We start from the raw sequence: 27,823 nt of genomic DNA, 5'->3' as shown, positions 1-27,823 counted from the left end.
CTCTGCCTTCTGCATTTGTCATAATAATAATATTTTCATTACATTTTCATAGGAGCGATTTTTGCCGTTTTATCACCAGCTGATAAACACAGGAACTTGCAAACTGGTGTTTGCGTGCGCCTAAGTGCACGTTTGGCACACTATGCACAGCAGAAAGTTCCCAGCGGCTTGTACCTTAAGGCAGAAACAACAGATTGAACAAACACAAAATATGACCTGCTTTTTTTTTTTTTCACTGGCGGGACAGGGCATTTAATCTCAACACTGCTTTATTTGTCTTGAATGTTTGCATAAAAGCTTTATCTACCTTGCTTGCAGTAGCAGACGTATTCAAGTAGAGAGATGTTTTTTTTCATATACACATCTATGTATATATTTCTGTGCAGCATCTAGTTTTAATTGTTTGATGATGAGGGCAAGTGGGCTTCAGAATTTCTATTGTAAGAGAAGAAGAGAAGCCTGCGGGTGAAATGGGGAATGTGCCATTTAGAAGTGGGCAATATGGATGAAATTCTCTCTCACGTGTGGCGTTATCAATATATATGATGATACGTTACAGGATCACAGGAATGTCTATGGTTGAGTGTGTACCATAAAGTCTTAGTCTTACAGTAACTGCAGTGGCCTGGTTTAGAGTCCGACCTGTGGCCCTTTGCTGCATGTCATCCCCTCCCTCTCTCGCCCTGACTTACCTTACCTTACTTACCTGTCTCTCACTCACTGTGGCTATCCGAACAAAGGCAAAAAAAAAAAAAAGCTCATAAAAATTACATGATAAATGGGGACACTGATGTAAAAAACAAGCAAACAAAAAAACAAAACAGAAACAAATAAAATGAGACATTATCATAAGACAGTTTGTTCATTGATTGCATCACTGCCCTCTTGACCTTGTATATTCAGTTATTAAAGGGATAGATACCATGGTATAAGATTTATAATACTATTATTAACAGCTGGATTCTATGAGAACAACATTGAAACATATCAATATGAAAATTTCATTTGAAGCCATTTTTTGAAGTAATTCTGTAGGCCTACATGATGTTTTGAGTTTCACTTCTTTTTCCCAGGTAGTTGAACTGCTGCAGCTTCTGACTAATTTTCAGGTTAAAAGGGTTGGAGATTGTCAGAGATGTTTTCCTTTTTTCGTCATAACACAGCTCTTTTCCCTTTGTCTTTTCCCCTACTTTCAGCTTTCAATATTTCCTCCCATGACAACTTCCTGGCAATCCTCCCTCACACACGTGTATGCACACTCATATGCAGACACACTCATATACACTCAGAGTTGGGCCGAGGACTTGTGTCCCGCCCTGGGATTTTCACTCTTCTATACCAGAAGTGTCATTCGCTCCAACACCCTGCCCTCCCTGAACACACTCCCACTGTTTCTGTAATAAGTAACCCTGACTATAGAGAGCTATATTTATATGCATAGTTATACTTCATGTGAGTAAAGACTGTGAGAGTTTATGACAGGGGTGGGGGAGGCGCCTTTATTCTTTCCTGTACAGTGAGATGTGTGGATGTGTTTACTAAAGCTAGGTGAGAGAACAAATAGCTTTGAAAGCACAGTTTGGCTTTCTATGAATCTGACAAGGCGAATAAATCACACAATAATAATCCCGAACAATAAGAGGTTTATACACACAAACATACTTTTCCATAAGAGAGCTTTTGATGGCACTCCAAATCTAAAGCGAATCCACAAGCAGCAAAGCTATCATTTTTTAAGTGTTTTTTTTCTCCCAGAATGTGCCCCCGTGTCTGTCGAGGAAACCCAAAAGGGCTGAGTCAGAGATCCCATCTCTTCCGGAGGCAGGGCCAGCGGTGCTCTCCTTTGAAACGCAACATGGAAAGATCAACAGGCATCTCCTGAGGGAGCCACTGGGCCATACTGTGCTGCTGCCCCATGGCCAAACAGCCCTGGGGCCTATAGTCTGCTGCCGGGTTAGCCTGTACTGTTTACTTTGGGAGGACTTTCAACCCTGCGCAGCCATCAAGATCTCTGCATTCTGTCTCTTTGTGAGTTTACGTCTGCCTCAGCCATCCTATCTCTCTCCCCCTCTTTCTGACCTACACATTCACTTATTTGCAGAGAATCCCCATTTCATATTCCAAAGCTGCAACTCTGTGACACACATCCTTCATGTCCCCCTCCATCACTCTCACAGATAACAACTGTAAGCTCGCAGTTTGCACCACATGGTGGACGATGTGACCCTCAGCTTTGTGAGCATCTATCCAGACGAGAGCGCAGGGAGGATTTCTGCGCTGTTGTGTTTATATTTCCTCCCTCGCAGCACCATGGATACCAGTCAGACAGTGCCAAGGTAGGACCATATCATAAATTAAGAAACCTATAAATATTTGCTCGTGTTTTGAGTTTAACACTAGTTTGCATTTACATATCTGAAGGCGGTTTTGTAATTTATCTGTTTGGAAGCTCGAGGACTTAATGCCTGGTGGTCTCGGTGTACAAATTATGTTTTATATAACACCTAGCACCAAATGACCAGCATGCCAAACATTTCCACACCAAGTAACACTAACATTGAAAAAAAAAAAAAGAGAGCGCGTGGGATGAACAATCTTTGGCTGAAACTAATGGCAGGGACTGTACCATTCCAGCCAAATGTCAAAAAGTTTGATCGTCTGCAAAAACAACAGAAGTAAATAAGTGCAATAAAAGTGTTTATGTCCCAACTGTGGATGTGGCTGTTGTGCAGTGTAGCACATTCCTCCACACTCAATAAACCCAGCTAAATCAATATGACAGAGAGCAGACAGATAACTCTAAGCCCAGACATAAATCTTTACCATCTCGAAGAAATCTTTTCATGTGGTATTACTCACAGACCATATTCGCTTAAGTACAGTAAACACTGTGACAGGTACTTTGAGTTGCTGGTTCAAGAGGACACAGGAAAGTGGATTGTGCTTTGAGCCCTCGGGGGCTGGTAGAAAAGAAAAAAAAACTCTTAAGTAAAAAAAAAAAAAAAAAACTGTCAAGAAGAATAAAGACTCGCTTTAATGAAACATAAGCAGAATGTGGAAGCAAACCACCCAGAAAACACTGAAAACGTTTGTTTTGAGATGTCATCTTTTGAAACATTTAGGTGGGAGGTGTGTCTTTCTGAAAATGAAGCATGGATTTTATTTTTTGTTGCACAGCCTTTCCCAGGAAATGCTTGCCTTGCATTAGCTGATCTTGATTTTTTATTTTTTTTCCCCATGCATGAAAAAGTCTGAGAAGCTGCTCAGTTTTTTCTTTAGCCTGGGAGACATGGGGTGTTAAAGCATTGCTGCGATTGCCTCATACAAAAGAATGCCTGAGTAATATTAAAATTATGCAAGAACATGGTTCTTTCCACAACTTCAAAACACTGATGCTCTTTCTTTAAAACACAGGGTGACTGTAAATTCATTTGCATCACCAGAACAATTTATTGGACTGAATTTAAATAAAAATAATTTCTTATAATGTTCCAAAAAAACAAAACAAAAAAACCCCCAAAAACATTATATTTCAAAAAATAAATAACTCCAGAAGAATGAATAACATGCCCATTTTTGGGTGAAGCAAGTTGTGAAAGAAAAAAAAAAGAAAGTGAAAGTATGAAATACCCCTCTTTATGCCAAGGTTCACATCTAACTCATCATATTTCCTTCAGGTTTGAATCCCCTCGTGGTTGTTTTGTGGCCTGAAATAGTTTTTCGAGAGTCCGCCCACACAATAGCTGGGGGACATGGAGACATGGAAGGTGCAGAATCAAACATACCTCAAATTTTGATTCTGCATGCCACCCATTCTACTGTGAGTTCAAATATTTGACCACAATAAAGGCACATTTTAAAGAAAATATTATAATGATGTAATATGAAGTGTTTGCTTCTGTATTTGTTTTTCTCATTGACCACTTTAACGCCTCATCATGTTAATCTGGGCCGTCACTCTCCTCTTAAATCCTCACAGGGATTAGTCAAAGTCATCGAAGACACATGAATTTGTTCAGAGATGACCTCACACTCCACTTTGGTCTAATTTTGGTATAAAAATGATGCAACAGTACATGCTTGCATGGTGAAAGGTATACAGTTTATAGTGAGTCACGTAGTGCAGCCAACAGTCTTCTTTTGCAGTTTATGATTTGTAACATGAAGGTCAGTAGGCTCACAGCTAGTCTGGGTGTGCTTTGTTCAAACAAGCCACGAGCTGCTTCACGTGTAAAACAGTTTTTTGTAGCTCCGCTTTAAGAGAAGTACCTTAATGCTACCCAACAGCTGACAAGGTTTCAGTATCAAAAATTAGTCTGAAGGAGTTGATTATTTGCAAATTTTTTTTAGTAAATAATTAAACAAAAACACTAGACGACATACCCTGTTTAAACCAGTATCTAGTATCAGTCAAATACAGTAAGAGCTTTCAGTGGAAAACATGTGCAGATTCAACACTACTGTACTACTAACAACCACTTACAGAGAAAACAAAAATTAGAAAAAGAAGACATCAGAATGGTTTAACTTCTACTCTATATTGATATCTTTATTAACAATCATAGCCATGTTTTCAACAATGGAAGATTTATAAATATTTTTTTTTCTTTTGATTCATAAAAGTTGTCTTGGCACTTGTGGCATGATTCCAGTTGTGGAAAGAAAAAGAAAATCTAAACGTCCTTAAAGAGTATGGCGCTTTGGGAAGCGCTGGTATCCAATCAACAGCTTTTTCTTCAGAGAGGAAATCCATTATGTACATGATGGCCTTCTTTGAAGAACCCAGATCTGGTTCTTCTGTGCCATGGATGGGAGAGATATCGAGTGCACGGCAGGTCCAGAAACCATCCACATCAGGCCTTCTGATTGATCATCTGGCCTGTCGTTTCCCTTTTGTCATTTCTTTTTTTTTTTTGTTTTTTGTTTTTTGTTTTTTTGTTTTAAGGCAACAAGATCCCCACACCAATCTGGAAACAAATCCCAGATATTCCAATCTCGGTTCAAGCTTGCAGCATGACTTAAGGCGGTTTCACCCTTCTTTTCCCCCCAGTCTGACTCTTCTTGCATCAGCTGCGAGGAAGGAAACAAACATTGCCCCCGAATACTTCCACATTACATAGCTTCCAGGCAGAAGGGGCCAGAGACTGCTGTCCTCCCAAAAGATTTAAATGTTCAAGCTAAAGCCATGGGGCACCAGGGTTCACCCCTCACTGAAGCTACATCTGATGGCTGGGTCAGGCCCACGCTGGTGTACAGGCCGTCCTGTGCCGGGTACTTCACCGCTGAGCCCGAGCCTGTTCCCTCCCCGGAGCTGGACAGCACAGATGAACTGACCTACAACATCACAGCCAATAGAATAAAATAAAAAAACGCATTAAAAACTTGACTGTATTTAAAAAGCTGCCATTTCTTGTATAAAATATGCAACAATCAATTTGGAGTGTGACTCATTTTTGGTTTTGTATTACACAAGTGGGAGAAAAAGCATCAGATCCTGAGAAATGTGAAGCTCATTTTACTGTAATATAATGGTGACACATTTATGAGCAGCAGTCATCACCACAAAGCATCGGTCAAGCCTGCATGTGACTATTTTACCTTAACACCTGCTGTAGCAAAGGCTGCAATGCTTTCATTACAAAAATATTCACCCCTGAGGATGCATCATAGACAAAGTTTGACATTTAAAATAATTGTAAGGATGATATTTTCAAATTATTCATTTCATTTCAGGTTTTATTAAAAAACAAAGATAAGACTCTATAATTTTTGTGATGCCTTGAATTTAAATGAAACAGAGGACTTTTGAATATTTAGAAAAATAAAATAAAAGTCTTACCCCGGAGACCTGTCCAGAGGGAGAGCTGGTTTTTGAGCAGTCTTCAGAATTGGATGAAGAAGTGGATGTGGGAGTCATAGAGATAGAGTTGTTATTTCCTGTAAAAACATAGAGTATGTTGTTGAGATCGTATTTTAAAAAGCAAGAGCTGATAATATTTATGCACAAGAAGAGCAGTAAGAATGATCAGTAACTCACCAGAGGATCCCTTTGTTTTATTCAATGTTTTCGGTTTTCTTTTTCTTGTCTGAATTCCCTCTTTCTTCATGGCGAGCGGCCGAGGTACCTGCAGGTTGGATCATTTATTATTTTTGACTCGCTGAGGCACTGATTAATAAAAGTGTGTATTAAATTAAAAATAAATGTGAAATCAATTCTCCACTCACCCCGTGTAGTTTTGTGTAGAGCCCACATGCGTTACACACCGGCTCTCCCTCGGCGTTTCTGCGCCACAAAGTGGTCGTGCTGGTTTGACAGTTGGCGCAGGACAGGCCGATTCTTCTGGACGTTGACTGGTGATAGAAACACAACATTAAGTTACTTCAGTTACTGTAATCAGATTTGAGCATTTCAAAGAAAAAAAAATTAAATTTGCGGACTTGTCAAGCCAAAAAATAATTTGGGAGCATTTGCCACAAGTAAAAAAAAAAAGTTTTTTTAAAAAGCCACACTCCACCAATTGAATTACGATTCGGCCATTCACATCCTATTTCCTAACAATAATACAGCTCCTATTATGATCGCCATGTAAATGGCTTTTACGCACGGCTTTTTACAGGATGTTGATTATCAAGGAGTCCATACGTGACATTTGATTTCCTTGTTAAAAAAAAAAACTGTGCGTAATGCTGCGCGTAATGGCACCAGGAAAAGATCTGCCCCCGTGTCGACTGCTTAGATTAAATTAGCCAGAAGCACTGAATAGGCTGAGTGACAGATTAAGTGCCTGATTAATTACGCTAACAAATGTCCTCACTGTATGAGTGGCTTTGATCCAATTAAATCAGTGCCCCTGACTCTGTTAAAGCCAAATAATGAGAAATTTAGCACTAGACCTATAAGCCTTCATTCCAGTCCTGCATGAGCTTCATTTATGATTATTGGCCGATAAATTAATATCATTGGTTAATGTGTTAAATGATATCATCAACTTGCTCACTCCATGTCAAATTTATGTGTTGTGTAATATAGCCTATTTTACAGACCGATTTCTGCCGATTTTACACGATGAATCACGGACAAAATGGAACAAATTAGTTGGATTAAAATCAAATCTAAAAGGCTTGATATGTTATAGTTAAAGCATTATAGATACTGTGAATATCACCATGGGCCCGATGACCTCAAGCCATTGTTTGAATCAATTAGGCAGGAAATTGAGCGGATAAGTGGTCCCCTGTGCTTACCGTCCGTTTCTGTGGTTTAATTAATGGCCTGCTCAGCCCATTCATTTTGCTGTACAGGCCACAGGCGTTGCAGAGAAAGTGGCCCGTGCCGTCGCGCCTCCAGAGCGGCGTGGAGATGGAGCCGCAGTTGACGCACTCTCTGCTCTCGCCCATGTCGTCCAGAATATCTGAAACTATAAAGACACACTTACATCAACGGAAAGCCCCATTTTTACACTTTTGTTGTTATTTTCCTTAGAGTTCGGGCTTCTCGTACAAATGTCAGGTGAAGTAAATTAAATCACATCCACAGATTTCACAATTATCATTTAAATGGCCCACAATGTTTCATTATATTAAAAAGTAGACTTCTAAATCTGACACGCTTTCAGTATTGTTATACTGTTGTGAAAATGTTGCTTGGATACCTTTGGGATTTTGTTTTCATAATTTATGGTTCTACATATTTTGGCCAGTTGTAGTACTGCGCACAGATATAGGGCCTAATTTTTCTTGCAGGAATGACACAGCCATGGTCCCTTAAGACAAAAACCAGCACAATTTTTAACATTGGAAGAACATATTTGTGGTCCTTTAAACATAGTTTGGGCGAATTCTTTTTAATATTTTGAGCTGGAGTTTCAGTGCCTTGCGTAAAGACACTGCAGTGGTTACATGCCTGATTAAAAGGATTTTTTCTTTAATCTTTTTTTTTTCATCCCAGACAGTAAGAATGAAAACTATTGCATCACTATGCCCCCCCTCTCTGTACTTAGCATTTTTTCTTACCTCCGTTTGGTCCTCGGATCAAGGGCGCGCCTCTGCTCTGCAAGGTGTGCAGCATCGTGTTATCGAAATGTCCCCCGGTCCAAGGTGAGGGCAGCTGGGAGAGCTGCGGTGCAACATAAGGAGAGTATGGACTCGGGTAGGTCCCGCTGAGGGGCCGAGAAAGTCCGTACTGGTCTCTGTTGCTCACATTCAGTGTGTTACTGTAGCCGCTGTCTCTCGGCGTCCCGTTATTCATGGGCGGACTTGGAGGATAGTGGAACCGGCTGGAGGTGTGCGGGCTCCCGGTGCTGTATGAAGGGCTCTCCGGGGTGGACTGAGACCAGACCGAGTGGCTGGAGACGGCGTGGCTGGGCTGCGCAGAGCCGCTGGCCTGCAGATAAGACAGGCTGGGTATCATGGGGCCTACCCGGGAGCTAGGCACGTACACGGGAGAGTTGGGATTGGAGTGCATATAACCACCAGAGGAGGAATCATATCCAGTCTGGCTCTGGGCTGCGGCGATGGCGATTGTTTGGTACATGTCGGCCGGGTCCACCAGCAAGCTCGCCTTGTGCGCTCCGCTGGAGAAGACGAGTTTGCTGCCTTGGTCTAAATCCGTAAACAGCGGGATGTCCTCGGTAGTGGTCAGGGTGTTGTTATGGTGTCCGAAGTGAACGTAGGAGTGTAATGATCTGCCGTCGGAGCGGCGGTGCCCCAGTGCGTCAAGCTCGCTCGGAGGTGTCCTCAGCTCATCCGAGGTGGGACCGTCCCTCCTGCTGTCACCGGGCAGGTAGGTCTGCTCAGCCGGCGACCCTGGGCTGCTGGATACTTCTCGCTTGACCATGGACCAGCTGTTTTCGCCCAGGTCCATCCAGGAGCACTTTCCATACACCGTAGGGGTTAATAAAAATGGTCAGGGAGTAGTCCACCCTGTGAAGAAAAAAAATGAGAAAAAAATGAGTGGGAACCGTTAGGAAATCAGGGAAACTACACTCGTGGGAAGTTGTGGGCAACTGAGTTCAAAAAGTACCCCAAAAACATCTGGATAAAAAACTCGCAAATATTCTGGAAAAGCGCAAATCCACCTCTGATCCTTCACTTCACCGTGTGTCATCCTTAAAACAGCTGCCACAATACAAACCGAATAAACTGAATATTAATTCACACCATGTTAACTAACACTGTATCATCTCTAACTCCAGTAAAGCACGTCAGTTCACAGTGATTGCCATACTCCCATCAAGAGCTTTTAAGAGGCATGGATCCATCCGTGTCAAATCTCTGTCCTCCCACACACACACACTTACACACACACACACACACACACACACATACACACATACACACACACAAGTAAACACACACACACACATAACAGATAGGAAACAAAACGCAATATGTCTTCACAGCAAAAGAGATAACCGTTTGATAAGACCCAAAACAGATAAGGGCCGAGAGGCAGGCAGGAGCGATAAAACGATACCCCGAAATGAGTTAGTTCCAGCTGCGCTCAAACCAGCTGTTCGACCCAGCTGTTTGCCGCACAACAGAAAAGACAGTATAGGTTAAGAGGGTAAAAGAGGAGACATTAGTCGCTTTTCACCACATACCTGCTAGTTGTGTGCCATAAGTTGCAGTCAAAGTTCCTAATAGTGAGCCGCTGCTTCTCCTGGAAGTACTGGGAAACGTTACTGCGGTCTGACGAGGTTTATGAGAGGAGGCGCTTCTGGTGGCTGCGGCTGCGGGAGGCGGACCAATCATGTGGAGTGTGAGCCGCAGCAAACACGATGGGGGTGCCAGCCTGTGAACTCCTCCAATCAATCACACGGACAAAACAGAAAGAAAGAGAGGGAGAGGGAGAGAGAGAGAGAGAGAGAGAGAGAGAGAGATACTTGATCACGTCTGAACCTTCGAATAACCTGCAAATGCAATCATGCTCCCGAGAGTTTTCCACAGCTCATGTTTTTAGACACAGATGGAGCTCCGCGTCTTCTCAGCCGCTTTTCTTTTTGACTTATCAAATGTAATTCCCATTAATAAGAGTTCTCCCGAGTTTAAATACGTGCGCTGTATAATAGTCAGACATACATTTTTAACATCTTTTTAATTTCATTTTTTCTACCATTGTTTTGATTTATAGATTTGGTTAAAAATGTTACTAATAAAACCTGTTGATATAGTGGTGTAAGACATTTATTAATAAAGCCTCGGCCCACTACAATTTTACTTTGAGGTACATACTTCAATTTTTTGCCAATTTATTTCTATAGGGAAATGTATTTCTTTCTTCAGATCATTTATATGCAGGTACAACTGAGAACTGACATTTAAAAAAAGACAATGCAGACAATGTTTTACTTAAACTGTAGATAAAATTAGCTCCAGCTCAGCAGTGCAGTGCTAATTCCACGTTAATGTATCATTAACAATAATCCAGTGATACAGGCTAATATATGTTTGTTTACATTTTGCTGGTAATAGCCCGCCCCATATTTTGGATGCAGGACTTTTTTTTTTTTACAAGTTAGATTTTTACACTGATGTATTGTTACTTTTATTTTGGTAAAATATCTGAATACTTCCTCCACCGCTGGCTGATAATTACAGCTAATGATGGACTGTTCAAACTAAATTTAATGTCTAAAAGAATTGAGATTATTTTGATTTTGGGTATGTATTTGTTATAGACTTCATTAATTTTTAGACCGTTTAAGAATATTAATGAACTAATAGGCCTACAACATATTTTCTCAATGCAAAAACAATGTAGGCTTTGTTGGTATTTATTGAAGGCCCCGGGACACAGTCTTGATTCTTCCTTTGTTTATTCTCTACACACGGCGCAGTGATCGATAAATCTCTTCCTAATCAGTTTATTTAAGTCAGACGCTTTCATTCAGGATTAAATGGCTTCATCTGTGCAGCAGCACAAACTCACAGCACGTCTCTGCTGCCGCTGTGAACAGCCTCACTTTGAAGCGCGATGATTCGCTCAGCCTGAATATACATGGAGCTGAGTGAAGTGATCAAAAGTGGCCAAGGTGTCAATTGAATCATTCACTCATTTACAGGTCTTCTCGTGCGTGTTCACAGAGGTTAACAAACAGTTCCCGGTTCATCACAGTCACAACCATTCAGCAGGGATTTGTGTCTGTTTACATTTTGTCTGGATGGGAGATAGCTGAGCACTAAAGACTGAATTGCAGAGGACACCACCATTTACGACTAATATTACTACTACTGCAACTGCTGCTGCTACTGCACATGCAGCAGACTGGAGGCTGCAGGGACCTACCTCTAACATTTATACTGCTGCTACTAAAAGGTCACTACAACTCAGACTGAACTGAAGGGAGTGCACTATTTAGGACTTATATTTCTAAGTATAATTACTACTAGCCTATTACTACTGCCACTGTTTAACCCTTCTATTAACACTACTACAAGCCTAATACCACAGTCAGTACAGGAAGCTGCAGAGACCTGTGCTCCCTCACTTTACTGCAAATTTACCACCTGCAATGCTAATTATTATATTACTAAATTACTAATATTACTACTACTACTACTACTACTAATAGCTTATATATATAGGCTACTATATTCCAAAAATTGTTATATTAGCCTAAGCTATATGCTTTTATTATAACAACTATTATTATTATCATTATCATTATAGCTACAGCCACTTTGTGTAGCCACAGTTCCTACTACTAATCTGCTACTACTAGTATTATAGCTAGAGATAGGCTACTATCACACTGTTACTCTACCGCTACTACAAATATTACTGCACCTAACTGCTGCTTAGTACCTATAATATAAATATTAACATTTAGGCTACTTAGGCTACTACTTTCTTTTTGGCATATACATGGAACTATGTCAATTTATCTTTTTGTTGAGCCAATGTTGAATGTGTAAATTTAAGTAGAAAACCACAGGATTAACACGCGGAGCCCTTTAGGCTTCACAGTACAGCTGCAGTAGCAGCTGATAGGACAGTACACAGTTAGGCCCACTGCTGTTATTATCACTGCTGCTGCTGCTACTAAAACTCGACCAGGCTACAATACAGTTGCCACTATTAAAAAAGTATTGCTGCTGCTCTGTACGCCTAACTTTAGATATCGTGGCTGTATTAGTGTTTAGGTTATAGGCATATGTGTCTATCAGGATATGTTCTGCTTCAGGTTCAAATTCCCATTTAGAACTCCGCTCATATGGATTCATATTTTGGGTCATATTATGTTTACGCACGCAGACACAATGTGTTGTCTTGTAACTCTTACGTCTTCTTCTGCTCAGTTGTTACAGGATCAACCCCGATATGCAATCTAACCGCCAGAGAAAAGGTCTGGGGGTGTTTTTTTTTTTTTTATCAGAGGGAGTAAGTAAACCATGCGCTACTGTCTCCCATCCCATCGTCTCAGTGAGCAGTTGTCAGGGAGGTGCGAGACTACAAAATCCTGTTGTGCGCCCCCCCCCCCCCTGCACTCCTTACTCACTGGCTGCGGAGCCTCGCGTTGATGAATGAGGTGTTTTCGCAGTGATGTCAAAGTGTGCTGCTCTGACACACGGAGCCTGTGAGGAGAAGTGGCAGGACGCCGCCCTGTCTCCACATTTATCCACACACGGTCAAACACCGTGGGCCTGCATCACTGTCAGCCACGGTAAATCTAATTATCTTTATCATCATTTTAACTGGAAAACACCATTTAAATATTAACTTACATTTAATTGCATTCAGAGTATGATAAACATTATTTAAATTCTAAATTGATTCTTGGGTCCTACTTCCACTCATATTAAAAATATATATTATAATATTAATATACAATATTAATAATATAATACGCTGTTAGTTTCGTTAGAATGAAACTAAACTAAATAATAACAATAATAATAATAACAACAAATCTATATTAATTTCAAATTTGACAGCTTGTACATATTAATTGGTTTTTACACCCGGACCGTGGCTCCAATTTTATCTGAATAATGTTTGTTTCTTTCAGGAGGTGTACAGGCTAATGGCCGACCCTCTTCAGGTGTCAGTGGCTTATGTACCGACTTGATAATGATTATCTCCAGTACTCCAGCTCTTGTTATAGAGCCTGCTCCTGATTAGCCAATACTGCTGCAATATGCATGATGTTATTGAGATAACAAGGAGCAGGAACAGCGCTTCTTCACTGAAACATGGACTAATATCACATTACTACTTGAGTGTGATTCATTATTCATGTCGGTGAGTGTACAACGTGGTGATTATTGCGTGGCTTTTTTAAATTTTTTATTGACATGTTGGTTGCGACAGTTTTTTTGTGACTCAACGGAAAACCGTCGACAGGTCTCGAATATGATGAAGGAGAAGTGACTGAAGTTACTGTAGCTACACATAAAAAAAAAAAAAAATCAAAGGAAGAGACTTTATCCGTTGTATTCGTTGCCTTTTTCACATATTGGCTAATGTGTAGTTTTAAGTAAAGCAATGTGGATCATAATAGGCTTTTAATTATGGAGTAAGAATAATAGTTAAAACTTGATTTTTTCATTTAAACCTTATTGAGATACGTTTGCACTATAATGCTACAAAGAAACAAAATGGCCTTATCTGTTAGTAGCTTAAATATCCACTAAAAAGGCCATTTTCGATCAGTTTACACTGTAATGAGCTACTTAACACTGCAACTGAATTTAATACCTAAATGGAGACAGGCGGGTTTTTATGGACATTAGATATATGGCTTCAGTCTGGTATCACACAGCGGCGAACCAATAACTCCAGTTTCTTAAGCCATTTTGCGCGTTATCACTACGTAGTTTTTGCTTTTCGCGTGTCATGTCACACTACGTAATTTCTCTACTGACAACCCCCCGATTATACATTACACAACCATTGCCCCTAAACCTATCTCAAACAGCGTTATACGACGTTTACAATGCGTATAGGACGCACGAAAAAACCCTAAAAGTGGTGTCATACGCCATCCCATCATGCCCCGACTGTAGATAAATAGATGGTGCATATTTTGAGATTTTTGCATGATGGTGTTAGTGATTTTTTTGTTTGTCTTTTATTTTATAAACTAATCCAGTCAAATACTTCACTTACTTAACAGAGCTATAAAGACACATACATTTTTGTGAAAACTCTACAAATATTAAAAGGATATTTTAAGGTCTAACTAATGATTATTTTCTAAAAGAAAGAAAGACATTGAAACACTAAGTTTCAAAATAAAATACTGATTAAATATAAATAAAGAGTCTGCTGACATGAACATTAGACTCTTTAGGGATCATGAATTTGAAGGTTTCTCTTAAAGTGAAAGTAATTATCAAATACAACTTTTTTAATGTGGCATAAATTTTTTAAATATTCCAGAATCTGTTGTTAATTAACAATCATCAGCTTACACATAACAATCACAAATATCCATATATATCCACCTAAATATACATACACATACACCTCAAAGAAAATCAGATACATATTTGAACTTTTGTTTGTACAGCTCAAACAAAAACGTTTTGTCCCCATGAAACTGAAAAAAAAAACTACTCAATTTATGAATAAAGCAACAAGGTTACAGCACCATAAATGTGTGAATCCATACAAGAGGCATCACATTAATTCAATCAAGATCAGTTTATGAGGAAAAGCCCTGAATTTGTCCTATAAAGTTAAATCAGCCACAGCACCAGTGGACGCTGTTTCCTGTATCTATTACCTCCAAGTCCTGCTGCTAGAGCCTCTAAAACGTTGACCTATTTGTTTTTATTTTATGGAAGACACAGTTAAGTTTTATACCTGCACAGGTCTGTTTCTCCTGGCCCTCTACTGAATGGTGGCTTGTCCAGAGCTGCTGGAGCAAAGGCTGCTGGGAGGCCCGAGAGCATCAGACTCTCCTGTTTGAAGTGGTAGATGATTAAACGGGCCCTGACAGGTGTAAAAGCAACCTTTGTCATTTTGGACATGCACCGTCCTTGCTTCCTCGGCTCGCCCACAATGGAACGCCCTGCTCTCACCTGCCTGCATTTACTGACTGTGTGTGTGTTTGTGTGCGTGTGTTTAAGTCAGCGTTGGAAGAAGATTTTCAGGAGGTGACAGAAGGCTGCTGACAATCCTGCACCATCATGTGATGAATGACTGACGAATACATTCCTCCTCATTTGAGAGGTTTGTTCGCTTTTGTGGTCTTGGCTCTGTGGTGTAAAGAACAAGAACATGAGTTACCTCAGATGAAGATACACACTCCAAGGGAACAGATGCAAGCTTTTCTGCGCCTTGAAAAAGATGGAGGCACATTATTTGTATCTCCAGCAGCTCCAGTTTATCACTCCAGTGTCATGATGTCATATCAGCCTGACACTGGATTCAGGGTCCATTTGACCTATTCTTTTAAGTATGGCTCCATCCATGAATCAGCTGTAGCTTTATGTTATTGTATGATGAACTGCTTTTATCACTTGTGATGCTCTTGTCTTGGATATGTCTTCTCTTGGAAAGAAGCCTTGATATCAGTGGGAATACGCCAGTTAAACAAAGATACAAAATTTAAACTTCTGTTGTAAGCATAGATACAGTATTTCATTTTAAGATTTGAATTAAGACACACGAGTTTGTCCTGATATCATATGGAGTCAAAATTCAAACACAGCTTTGATAGGGCAAACTGAGGCAAAGCACATTGCTCTGTAATATGAGGGATTAGGTGGATTAGTAGAGCAAAGCCTTTCTGCATGTAATTATAATATTAATTTGCACATTTTTCAGGTTGGGTTTATTCATATTGGAAGTGGGATTAAGTGGATCAGGAGCAGGATCTCTTATGGAATAATCAAATGGGTTTGTACACTTTTCAAGCTGCGCTTAATTTTTGATGTGGACTCTTTGATCAGCAGCAAGTTGCCAAAGACCAAAGTTCATTTACTATTTTTAGGTATCCTACGCTATGAATGGATGACAGGGAGTTCCACTGATGCTTTTATTTTTGGTTATGGAAAAGTGAAACCTTTAATGACACACATATGAATCAGGGTTTCCTGCATTTCTGAATGCAAGTAGAACAGGCCAGGAGGGTTCGAGAGAAAAATATTCTGCACTTAACTCCGTATCTTAGTTCATTTTAATTTCCATGCCAGGTGCTGACGCAGAGCAGGAATCTCCCAGTATTTTAGGGTTTTAAGGAAGCTGTGATAACTCCTGCCACTTTAGGTCCCACGTCAAAGGAACCCCGTCTGGAAAGAACCAGTAGTTAGATAAGGCAACCATCCATCACCTATAAAACTTAAGTGTTTAAAAAGCTATTAAAACAAGATAAGGCAGAGGTGTACAATTCAACACACGTAGCCACTAATTCCATTTAAAGTGTGATCATTTCAGTGCAACTGTATTAAGAGACATGTTAAGGTTAAAAATAATCTCCCTCAGTTGAAAAAAAATCATCACTGTTCCTAGAAAGATGTGAGTACCAGTGGTTCAAAACCTGGGGTTTGAGACCCCTACAATAGGTCACAAAGCTCTCGTGTCTGTATTCTAAGTATGAAACTGCAACCAGGAGTGCATTGGGTTAGCTTTGCATAGAGACTGGAAGGGGGGGGCGCAGCTAGCATGGCTCTAACTGGATTAAACAAACTACAACATGCTAATTGATGCGCTTTAGAGGTGCTGCTAGGCCAATTTGTTGCCTTTGTATAGATTCAGGCTAGCTGTTTCCCTTAGCTGTCTCCAGTCTTTGTACTAAGCAGAGCTAATTGAGATACCTATCTCCTGGATGATGCATCATATTTAGCTTAACTATTGGCAAGAATACAAATTGGTGTATTTCCAAAAACTACTTTTTTGAAAGAAAAAAATATTGATACTCCACAAAATTCTGTTCGTTTTTTTTCTAAATGTTTTGGTTCTTGTAAATTTTAGACTGTTTTAGTTATTTGGGACTTAAAAAAAATATTCAAATCAAATAAATTTAAAAGGGAAAATCCCTCTTCTATTGGACTGTCAATGAGCTGAGATCAAAGAAGGATCGAGTGTGAACGCCAAGTTTCATCAACTCAAAAACGCCTGGCCGACCGGCTTTCTGTGTTCGTCTCTGGAAAACCGTGCCTCATCTTTTGAGTAGATTCAGAGGCCGTGTTATTGTTTCCACGCCAGCGTCTCCATCCTGTGGAGCCAGCCCCTCTCTCTGTGTTTTGTCTCAGGAGAGAAGGTCAGGTCTCCAGTACACTTTGTGACTTTTCCCTGAATCAGCTGTTTGGAGCCGCAACCCGAGAGAAAACAGCCTTGGGCCATGGTGACGTCACTGATAGCAAAACAGAGACAAGTTTGGAGGTGAGTTGGTGGTGGTGGTGGGGGTTGGACACTTGGGCCGGGCACTGTAGTATAGTATGGACCGAGCCGCTGTGTAGACCTTACAGGCACACTCATGCCTCCAAGGTCGAAGGAGTCTCAGCTGCTTATGAGAAGAGTGAGTGGTGGAAATGAAACAATCACCAATTGTTTCCACCAACTGATTCCATCAATTGAGGAATCACAGAAGCCATTTTGACAAGTCCCAGTAAGAAAAGAACATTTTGCAGCTTCAGTTTCAGGATCTTGGTATTGTACATGTTGGCTCCCTCTTATACTGTCCGATAGATTGTTAATGCTTCTATATGACAAGTCAAAATGTTGGTTGTGAAAAAGGGCAGTTTGTTCAGAACTAGAACTCATTTCCAGCTTATTTCTTATTTCTCATTTATAAATGTCAGTGCTCCCCTATTATGCAAATACATTTTTTCTCACTTATCTCTGGTGTCTTTCATTGAGCAGATAGTTTTGTTTTTATTTGTTCAGTTTTAGGGATATCCATCTCAGATTACTGCCTTCAGTGTTTTTACCGGTTTTAATCACCTGGTTAGTTTGTTTTGGAGAAGAGGAGACCGCTGCGGATATTTCGGCTCCTGGTAATGTAAAAACCTCCTGAATGACTGACACTGAAGGAATCCTAACTGAGAGAAGATTAGCTGACTGCAATGACGGCTAAAACGTTGCAAATAAATTGAAAATTGCTTTCCAATGAAATAACTTTATTTATTTATGAATGTTGTGTGATTACAATTTATTAGTAACTTGAACTTCATGCACAGCTGCTGTTGGACTTTTACCTTCACTTACTGCTGCAGTATATATATGAAGTTTTAACATCCCATGACTTTCAGCTGAAATTTATGGATTTTGTTTCACTTGCGGTTTAAGTGTTTCTGGGCTCATGTTTGCTGGTTTACTCTCTATATGTCCATGAGAGCGTAGGTACCCATGTCGCCATTATCTGTCATTTAGTAAAAGTCTGGTCATGTCATCTGATCTATCTTACATAAGGGAAGGGTGGTGGCATGTGGTGGCAGGAAATTCTGGCCCAGAATGTGACTAGAACTGGGTCTCAGTCAAGTATTTGTGGTGTACCTCTGGGTTGGACTGCACTTCGTCATATCCCTCATCCCAGACTCCGTCCAGAACTATCAGTCCGTGCTGCAGACATACCTCGTGGCTGAGACTGCAGATTCCTACTTCTGACTTCAGAGCCGAGCGTGGACGGGTGCAGTTTTGCTAGCTGGGAGGGTCCCTGCAAAGGGAGGGGATCCACGGTTAGAAGAGCTACAAAAATGTAAATGACTGATAAGAATTCTGAACAAGAAAAATATTAATTGGGGAACAGGCAAACACAGAAACCGGTCTCATACCTGCGTTCATTTCCATGGTAGGGTGAAGAGGAAACGGGCTAGCTCGGCAGCATGAGCGAAACAGCAAAAACATGGCTACCTTTGTTTATAGACTGCCCACATAGCTGAGTGGTTAGCGGTTTTTACTTTATATGTACCTTCCCTCATCCTCTCTGTGCTCACATATACAGTATCCAAATAAAGCCGAATTCCCAATAAAGCAGTTCTCATTTACATGTTTATATTGTCAGAAAACTGAACAAGTGTAAGACTACATGTTACCAGCAGTAACTTCCAAGCCATTTCCAAGCTGTTGCTCTGCTGCTGCTAAAATCCTGATTTTTATAACCGTAACGAGGTCTGACAACATCACTCAAACATAAGTTGAAGACAAAGACTTCGCTGTTTTCTCGGCTATATTTACTTGTTAGATGGGAAATCAGAGAGAAAGTTAAAAGTGGTAATATATTTCCGTTTTGCTTCTCGCTAGTGCACAGCCTCCTAAATGTTTTCAACTACTGTATTTCTTCGATTAGTGACCGGGGTCTTGATATTGGTCATAACGTATTTCACTAAAGCCTCTTTTTCATTTGCTGTGTTAATGTTACTGCATTGCGTGTTAATACAAACCCAACACTTGCTGAAACCGTTTCCAGTGGCCAGAAACCCTTTATTTCTTAACGGGGCGCCATTGCTGCGCTGACGTGCTGCAGAAAGCGTATCATTTCCTGTTTGCTGGCGTTTCTGTTGTTTACGTGCTACTGAGATGTGCTAGTTTTTCTAGCTTAGCAGTTTCCGATGGCTTCTCTCTCCCTCCCACTCTCTTGTTCTCTCTGCCCAGTGTGTCTTCTGTTTTGCCTCCTTTAGTAGTAAAGAAACATGTAATGACAGTAGTTTATTTTCCGAGGGTCATTGACTTACTTCTCCGTTTCCCTGCAGCTCCCGAACAGCCGGGAAACCAGGGCGGCTGGGTGACAGCCCTCGTAATAAGAGGTGTAGCCTTAAGCCCACGGTTTGCACCGATACATGGCCCAACCATATAGGCAATGCCTATAAGTCTCCAAATCTAGCAACAAATCCACTAAGTTGGCAACATCACAGAACCTGTTTGTGCCAATTAATTTCGAAAGGGCAATGGCCAATGAGAAAGCTCTAACTCAGTCACGTGGCATTCGTCTGACCAATGGAATTATGATCTGTCAGACGGTCAGGGATATTCGCGATCATTGGACTGGCTCCGCAGGTGTGGTCCAGCAAGGAAGTGTGCATGTGCAGAAGAGATTTGTATTGGTTAAAAACTGTGAACCAGAACTATAAAAAAATGAAATCACTGGTGAGGTTACACAAAGACTGTGAAAGAGGAAGTGCTTTTGTGAACATCTGTGTACAGAAGGCCTACCAAGCAGAAAATTGTAAAGCAGTGCTCAAGGTTCCCACACAGTGTATGACACTAAAGTTACATGTAGAAATTTGACCATGTTTTTTGACATGTGAATCAGGACAATGACACCTTACCTTAATGTCTGCTGCACATCTGAAAGGTGTCATAGATTTTCAAGCTGCCATCCATCTTGAAAATCTACAAAAACTTTCTGCTAGCTTGTGGTTTTTGTTTTTTTCATTATGGTTTATAACACTTCATGATCCCAGTGGACCAGACCACCGTGAATGGCATTGTTCACAATTTTGACAATGCCTTTGTACTGATGTTTACAACATACTACTGTATCAACATCAGTTATCCACCAGAACTGGGAGAAATTGTTGCACAGGTAACTTTCATGGTATTGTACTAAACTAAAAGTTCTGTGTGCAAGCTGTTTCCATTGTGATTCAACTGAACAATGAAAAATGTTATGTTAACTTGACTTCCATCCATTCCAATATATAATGTTGTTTTTACATACAGTTATGACACATAATTTTGTTTGTGTTGATTAAATAGGCCTATGAAAAAATAAACATTCAGCAACCCAGCAATTGTATGTTGTGTAACGTATTCCCTGTTAATATTACATTAAATTGAATGCTCAAAAAAACAAACTATTTTGTTGTGATTTTTAAAATAAAAGTTAAGTTGAATTAACATAAGTTTCCAGTCAGACAAGGGTCATGTGTGCTATTTTGAGTCTGGTGTACTCATACTCATTTCATATTACTGTCCTGTTATAAACTAATGTTTTGTATGCAAGTAGTTTTCACTAAACTAAAGGTTTTACAATGTATGGAGCCAATGCATGTGCGCACTGAAAAGTTATTTTTTCTGGCTTCTTTGCCTTTGTTGTAGTGAGAGATAGAGACAGGGAAGTTGGGGAGAGACAGAGGGGATGTCATGCAGCGAAGGGACACAGGGCGGAATCGAACCTGAGTCGTTGTGGGAAGGACTAAGCCTAAATGGTTCGTGCTCCACCACTTGAGTCGCTGGGGTGTTCCCACACGTGTGCACTGTAGATGAGAAAAAATACCTTTACTGTAAACTCTTGTACTCACTAATGAGATGCAGTTAACCATATCATAGTCGCTCTATATTACTTCTGTATCTACTGTTGTGCTATCAACAGATCAAGTTTGATTCATTCTTATGCATTAATTTAAAACCTATGCTGTAACTGTATATAGCATGTCTCCTTGTGTCAAGTATAAATCTAGCTTTAATGTAGTTCATTTACAGAAACAACTATCACTTTTCAATGGTAGAAAGCAGGTCCTATAAAAACTATTCTGTGTTGGAGGCAGAAATCTCATGTGTCAGACATCTACAAACCCCTGGGTAGATACAACCAACACTTTCTGCATATCTACCTATGGCTAGATAATCACTTGAGGTAAGAGTGATTTTTTTTTTTTTTTTGACTGACCCTCTGAACGCTTCTAGAGCGTAACAAAATGTTAAACAATGTTTCAAAATAACTGTTTCTCCAAGTAGGAAGTGCTAAAGTTTGGCCTTGACCTTCTGTAAATACAGTTAAACTTTCTTTCCAGAGGGAAAATGTGTTCAAATGTGTCTATAGCTTTTCAGTCAGAAGAACAAATAAGCCCTCTGAGATCTGATAAGATTTTTGCTTCACTCAAAGGGGTCTGGAGCTCCACTAGACATGGCCGACTTTGCACGGCACTTGTCCTTCCATGACCGTACAACCTCGCCTCGTCTCAGCCACTCACACTTAACACACATGCATACAAGCGCACGCTCACACGGCTCCCCTTCTGCACACATTAAACACACTCTCAGTCTGACTTGGAGGTTTCTGTCGCCCTCTCCTTCACTTTAGTCAGTTGCCAGACAATGAAAACATTGAGAGGCAGTTTCTATGGCGTGACCAGGGCTTTTGTTTGCCTGAAAAACATATGCATTCTACATGCTCCAATTATGGTTTTATCAGATCGCTGTCAAACACACCAATCATGCGCCTTCCTTTGTGCCCTCTCTAACGGTGTGTACTGTACCATGCGGAGCAGTGGCTCGCTGTGTTTGCATGTTTGCCCATGGTGGGAGTATAATATCTCAGACTGGTTTGTGTCCCTGTTGGCAGAAAACACGCGGCTTAGTCGAAAAACAATGTGTCACAATCCCTTCTACTTCACAGTAACAGATTGGTTTCGAATGCAGAACTTCCTTGTGTGAATATTACCACAAAATTAAACATGAGCAGCGCTGGCCTTCTACTGGTATCTAACAAACATGTCCAGTTTCAGCCCTGACCACAACACTGGGTCTCCTATTTGAAAAAAGGGAGGCCATATCAGGGTGATCTGCAGCACGTACAGTTAAATCCCTTATTGTGACTTGTACTGTACGCTTCAACAAAAGAGGCCAAGAAAGACATGGCTGATCTGACTTACCATTGGCTCAGTTCTCGACTGGCATGACTTCCATTCAGTGTCAGAGTCACGTCCACAAGGCCAGTTATTTCACAAGAATGCTGTTATCGCAACCGAAGTTGTATAACCATATTAAATATATAAAGACTGTATGGCACACCTGTAACTGGAAAAATGTCAGTTGATAATTTTCTGAATATTTAAACTGTCTTAAAAAATCAAATTTGATTCTGTTCCCAAACTAAGATGCAATCAAATCCTTTCCTGAACTTCAAAATAAGACGGACTCTGGCCCGACTCCAGCCATTATCCCCACTGACACAAAGACAAACCTTGGCCAGTGAGTGTGGTTTGTTTTGATAGAAGCCGGTCAGCAGCTTAGGTGCTTAGGCTCCACTAAGCCCAGTGTTTACAGATCTGCTAGGACGCAGCCTTGTAGCCTCAAGATGTTGCATCCAGGCAGCCAGACATCACTGAGGTTTGAGGTCTGGACTGGGAGATACAGTATTATCCACCCAACGTGATTAATGCAATGTGATAAAGGTGGCGGATCAAGGCGAGGATGGAGTGGTTGTTGAGCTGGTATCTTGAGCATGACTCCATGACATTATATGACTGTTAAAACAAAAAACTGCAGAGCAATGGTGATGATGGAGATGATCTACATTCAACTGCTGTGAGAACCTACTGCCTTGGTTTTGAAATCTGTCCCTGCTTTCTTTCCATACAGTGGAGGTGAATGTGATTTCATTCACTTTATCACAATTTAAGAAAGGCAGTTTTAAAAAATTTGACTGCAATTGGTGCTCCACATATTATTGTGAAATAGTTTACAGACAGATACTGTCAAGAGTTTTGACAGGTACTATTTCTTTGGTAGAAAATGCTAACTGTAATTTTTAATTTATGCAAAAAATATTCTTTGCAAATCTATTTTTTTTAAATATAATTTTTAATCTGACATACATCAAAAAAGTCAAGTGCAGAACCATCTCTTTTTTTTCCAGTTGACTGAGGCTTTAAACGTTAATGTGAATTTTTGTGGTGTCGACTGAATTGACAAATTACAGGAATAGTTAAACATTTTGGGGAAAATGCTTATTTGTTAAATATGGAACCAGAGCCAGGAGGCAATAAGTCCAAAGTAAAAAAAATGTACCTTAAAAATATATTTTAAAAAATATGCAAAACTTCTAAAGTGTACAACTTAATGTTATATATGTACAAACACTTAAATGTAAAAATGACAATATGTGTTTTTAGGGGAGGTACATAGTATAAGGATGGATAAATGTAATTCCCATTATAAAGCACAGGTTAAGCAAACAAGATAAAACGTGTTAATTAGTGAGTTTAGCAGGTGTTGGTAGACACAGTTCTAGACTAAGCAGAGGCTAGATGTTTCCCTCTGTTTCCCTCTGTTCCCAGTCTTTATGCTAAGGTAAGCTAATCGCCTCCTGGCTCGAGCTCTAAACTTAACGATGGTATCAGTCTTTTCATTTAGCTCTCGAACTGAATTAGATCAACATTGTGTGAAATACACTATTTCTTTAAAGAGACACATTTTCTGTTGCATCTCAAAGATGGGAACAACTGCAGTTTTAAAATCAGTGTCTCATTGTAGAGCTTTGGTGATGTTTTCTTTGACTAAAGAATTATTTATAAATTGCTAAAGAGAGTCGATATCTTCCTGCGCTAAGCTGAAAATATAACAGTGTATGGCAGCATAAGCAGAGCTCCTGTAACAAAACGTGTTTATAATGCAGTACAACACCTTGACGTTTCCTCATCTCACGGCAGCATGCGTTGCTGTACATGTGCTGTGAGTCATTCATCAGTGTCCTCTACACCTTAGACTTTTGCCCCAGAGTAAAGTACCTGGAGCACAACATGTCAAAGATGGTTCCTCTCAACTTTGTACAAGACATCTTTACCTCTCTGCGTTTTATGGCAGGAAGGATAAAGGTCATCACGAAGGTCGTTGAAAAGATTCAGGGAGGGAGAGGACTAAACTGTGCGAACAGCTCTGCGTAGGAGAGAAGGAAGCAAAGAGGGATGAATAGAGGGAGGGAGAGGAAGAAGAGGAAGAAAGAATTATGACTGGGAGGGAGGCTACTTTCTAACACCGCATGGTGAAGGCTGGTGTGTGAAGGCCACACTGTAGCAGCATGCACAGACAAATACACACCTTAGCGGGATTCCTACCTGTGACTCAGGTCAGTGGGAGTCTCAAGAGCGAGAGGCGGTAATCAGTAACAGTATTATATGGCTGTGTTAATAGTTAACGTGGCCCCTAGACACTGTGCCCCTGGCCCAAGCACCTGCAGCCCCTTTTACAGGCATCATCCACGGAAAGAACAAATAGTCTGAATGCTTGTTGGGCACATCAGCTTTACATGAACCATCGCATCTGACATGCCAGCAGGTGTCTGGCGAAATATTCCCCCCAAAAAAGTTAGATCTTTGGTTTACAAGGTTAATAACTGAAGTTCGAACTTTGTTATTAGCTCCATAAAGCCTTGGCATGCTCTGTACAAGTTTATTGCCCAGTTTTTCTCTTCTCTTCTCTTCTCTTCTCTTCTCTTCTCTTCTCTTCTCTTCTCTTCTCTTCTCTTCTCTTCTCTTCTCTTCTCTTCTCTTCTCTTCTCTTCTCTTCTCTTCTCTTCTCTTCTCTTCTCTTCTCCTGCATTCTGTCAGCCCTCTGGCTTCACACAGACAAATATATCTTTGATTAATACTTTTGTTAAAATCTTGTTGATGTTTCATAATTACCCCCCTGATTTCCACCGGCTCTTTCCCTGCACAAAGACACACATACAAGCATGCACTGGCAGGCACATATCTGTACGAAGAAAAAAAAAAAACCCACACACAAAAACACATGCCTCCCTAGGCTCTTGATAAATACAGGCAAGCTCAGGTCAGGATAACCTCATTGTGACCCACCGGCTCCATCTCCTGTAGTGACTTCTCTCACCACCTGCTAAGCCTGGCCTGTTTGGCCCATCCCTGCTGCCAGGCCAACCACACATACACGCCAACGCTTGTGCGTAAAGGCACAAAAGCAACCAGTACTCCCTGAAACTTTACAGCTTTCAGTATTCCATGTCCGAGCGGCATTGATCAAGTCTCAAAGTCCAAGAGCTTGATGCGAACGTAATGGCAGTGACATCAAGAGAGCACTAAGGCAATGTTAATGCTTCTCTCTCCGGGCAGATGGAGGTGTGTGTGCACAGTGCAAACAGACCCTTGTACTGAGGAGACTAAGCTGGAGCACTCGGCAGTGTAAAAAAATCTGGGCTAATGTCTGTTTCTCTCACTAAATTGTTTTTTGATAAGGGAATATCAGGAGATAAGTGTTGTCACTATCCTATCTGAAAACCGGAAGCCAGTTCGATAAATCTCCTCTTTAATCTAATAGGAGTCATGGGCAGTTGTTGCGATCGAGGGAATATTGCCTTCTGCGCAAGTGAAGACTTGACTCTGATTAAAGAAGAGGGGAGACGTTAGCCAACACTGTCAACTTGTAAAAATTGATAACATCTTTACATTAAACAAACGACTATCGCTGCTCATTCAGAATTACTTTGGATTTGTTGACATATTGAAGTAATACTGATAGCCTTTGTCAGTAGCCTAGTGAAAGTATATCTCTGTCACAGCACACAGAGCCAAAAAGTGAAACAAAGTGGAACAATCTGGCACCTGAATGTATGTTACACTGTATGTATTTGAGGCAGGGCCGAAATGGTGAAATCCTCTCTTCAGCATGGAAATATAAAATGTCATTTGGAAATATTTTCACGATAACCTCCTACACGGAGGATGTAATATATAACATTATAAATAAATGAAATTTTGTAGCTCTTTTATAGTTTCTTCATTGTTTAAAGTTTTCAGAATCCACAGTGATGATATTACAGGCATATAAAAAATGAGTCATTACTGAAAATATGTTTTGAAAGGAAACGTCCACATTACTACAGTATGTTGTAAATTAAGTGAAACAATTACAGATAGTGGATTTGGATGTCAACAATTACCAGTCTAAATACTGAAAGCGCTTCTGGACAAAAATGTTTTATTTTTGTCTTCACTTTTTGGGAATTTGTTTTGCTCTGTTTTTCAGTCGCACATTTAGACACATTCAAACCCCAGTGCTTTCAGTTCAACCACAGTGTTGCCAGAAGCTGATATACTTTATTCTTTTGTGCCACAGACCTCCATTGTTGTTTAAAAAACGACTAAATCCATCAGCGCAGAGTTGCAGAGACTTGAATCTTGTTTGAGACAACTAATTAAACACAGCATGCATTGAGCCTGCTCTGTTTTTATACGTTTACACTGTGAGGTTAATACTGTGAGAAGCTAGGCTAGGTAGTTTTTTTTACTTCCTCATTGGTGCATTTTACCGCGCATACCATAGCATGTCGGGTTTAAAAGTCAGTTACGGAAAAGCATCACATTTATGAGCCATGGTGACAGGAAATCAAAACCTGGATGACAAACAATGTTAACTCAGGCCGCTTGGATATCTTACATGCATTACTTGCGTGACACAACGACAGACTTCTTCTACAACCCCTCCAGGTTTCCAACCAGGCGAGGTTGTCCCTGTTTGCAAACTGCTTTATCACACTATATGAGCTCAAACAAAAACTGACTAAATGGTATGATCATTGCAAGTTCATTCGCCGACTGTATTGACTTAATTGAATGCCAGTGACGGCTTAGAAGGTATTGTTAGAAATCTATCAGTTGCACCAGCAAAGCCATATTGTTCCACAGTCGCACTGTCCTCCAGATCAGTTGGTGTGACAACACAACTCTCTGAGCTGGAGATGAACAGGGTCCTCCTCCCCTCCCCGGTGACCCGCGCTCCCAGGGGTTGGTGTTAAGTAAACTTTGTCAGCCATGCAACAGTCTCCAGCAGAGAACCGTCTCTCTGCTCATCAGGAGACCTTCTCCATGACCCCCACTCCTCTCCGCCTTGGCATTCCTCTGCCACACCACCTCCCCTGACCCACCTTCTCTTCATCTCTCCTGCCCCCCCCCCCGTCAGCCCCACCATCCGTCCGTCGCCTTGGGTCCTGCTCTCTGTCCCAGCAGCCCGTGCGGCCGACTGGTGTCTCATCCATTGGAGACAGCCTATCAGGGGCCTCACGTCATCTGTCTCCAGGACCTGACTGACAGGTTGACCTCAGAGATTACTAGCTACTATCGGTGGGGGGATGTCTGCCCTCCCTAAGTGGATGCTCCTTTCTCTCACCATACACACAGTGGTTGGGAACTGGAACCT

General features: G+C 40.8%; 1 protein-coding gene and 1 long non-coding RNA gene across 2 annotated transcripts; one reads left to right on the top strand and one right to left on the bottom strand.

Moving 5' to 3' along the window:
- Positions 1 to 1,859: 1,859 nt before the first annotated feature.
- Positions 1,860 to 5,099, top strand: LOC147819248 (uncharacterized). Its single transcript, XR_015437104.1, has 2 exons — positions 1,860 to 2,028; positions 2,178 to 5,099. It is a non-coding gene; the product is annotated as an uncharacterized LOC147819248 (long non-coding RNA).
- gata6 (GATA binding protein 6) lies at positions 3,017 to 9,760 on the bottom strand. The gene is made up of 7 exons (XM_023403796.2): positions 9,603 to 9,760; positions 8,014 to 8,922; positions 7,246 to 7,418; positions 6,226 to 6,351; positions 6,038 to 6,125; positions 5,840 to 5,937; positions 3,017 to 5,334 (listed from the first exon to the last, which is right to left on the bottom strand). The coding sequence occupies exons 2-7, from the start codon at positions 8,861 to 8,863 to the stop codon at positions 5,173 to 5,175; spliced, it is 1,497 nt and encodes a 498-aa protein (XP_023259564.1). The 5' UTR covers positions 8,864 to 8,922; positions 9,603 to 9,760; the 3' UTR covers positions 3,017 to 5,172.
- Between the last annotated feature and the right edge of the window lie 18,063 nt (positions 9,761 to 27,823).

The sequence above is a fragment of the Seriola lalandi genome, unplaced genomic scaffold (genome assembly GCF_002814215.2).
Source record: "Seriola lalandi dorsalis isolate HSWRI2012SDOR001 ecotype SW California unplaced genomic scaffold, Sedor1 jcf7180002054182, whole genome shotgun sequence".
Lineage (NCBI taxonomy): Eukaryota > Metazoa > Chordata > Actinopteri > Carangiformes > Carangidae > Seriola > Seriola lalandi.
The sequence above is the reverse complement of the archived record's forward strand: the minus strand, read 5'-3'. Positions and strand labels throughout refer to the sequence as shown.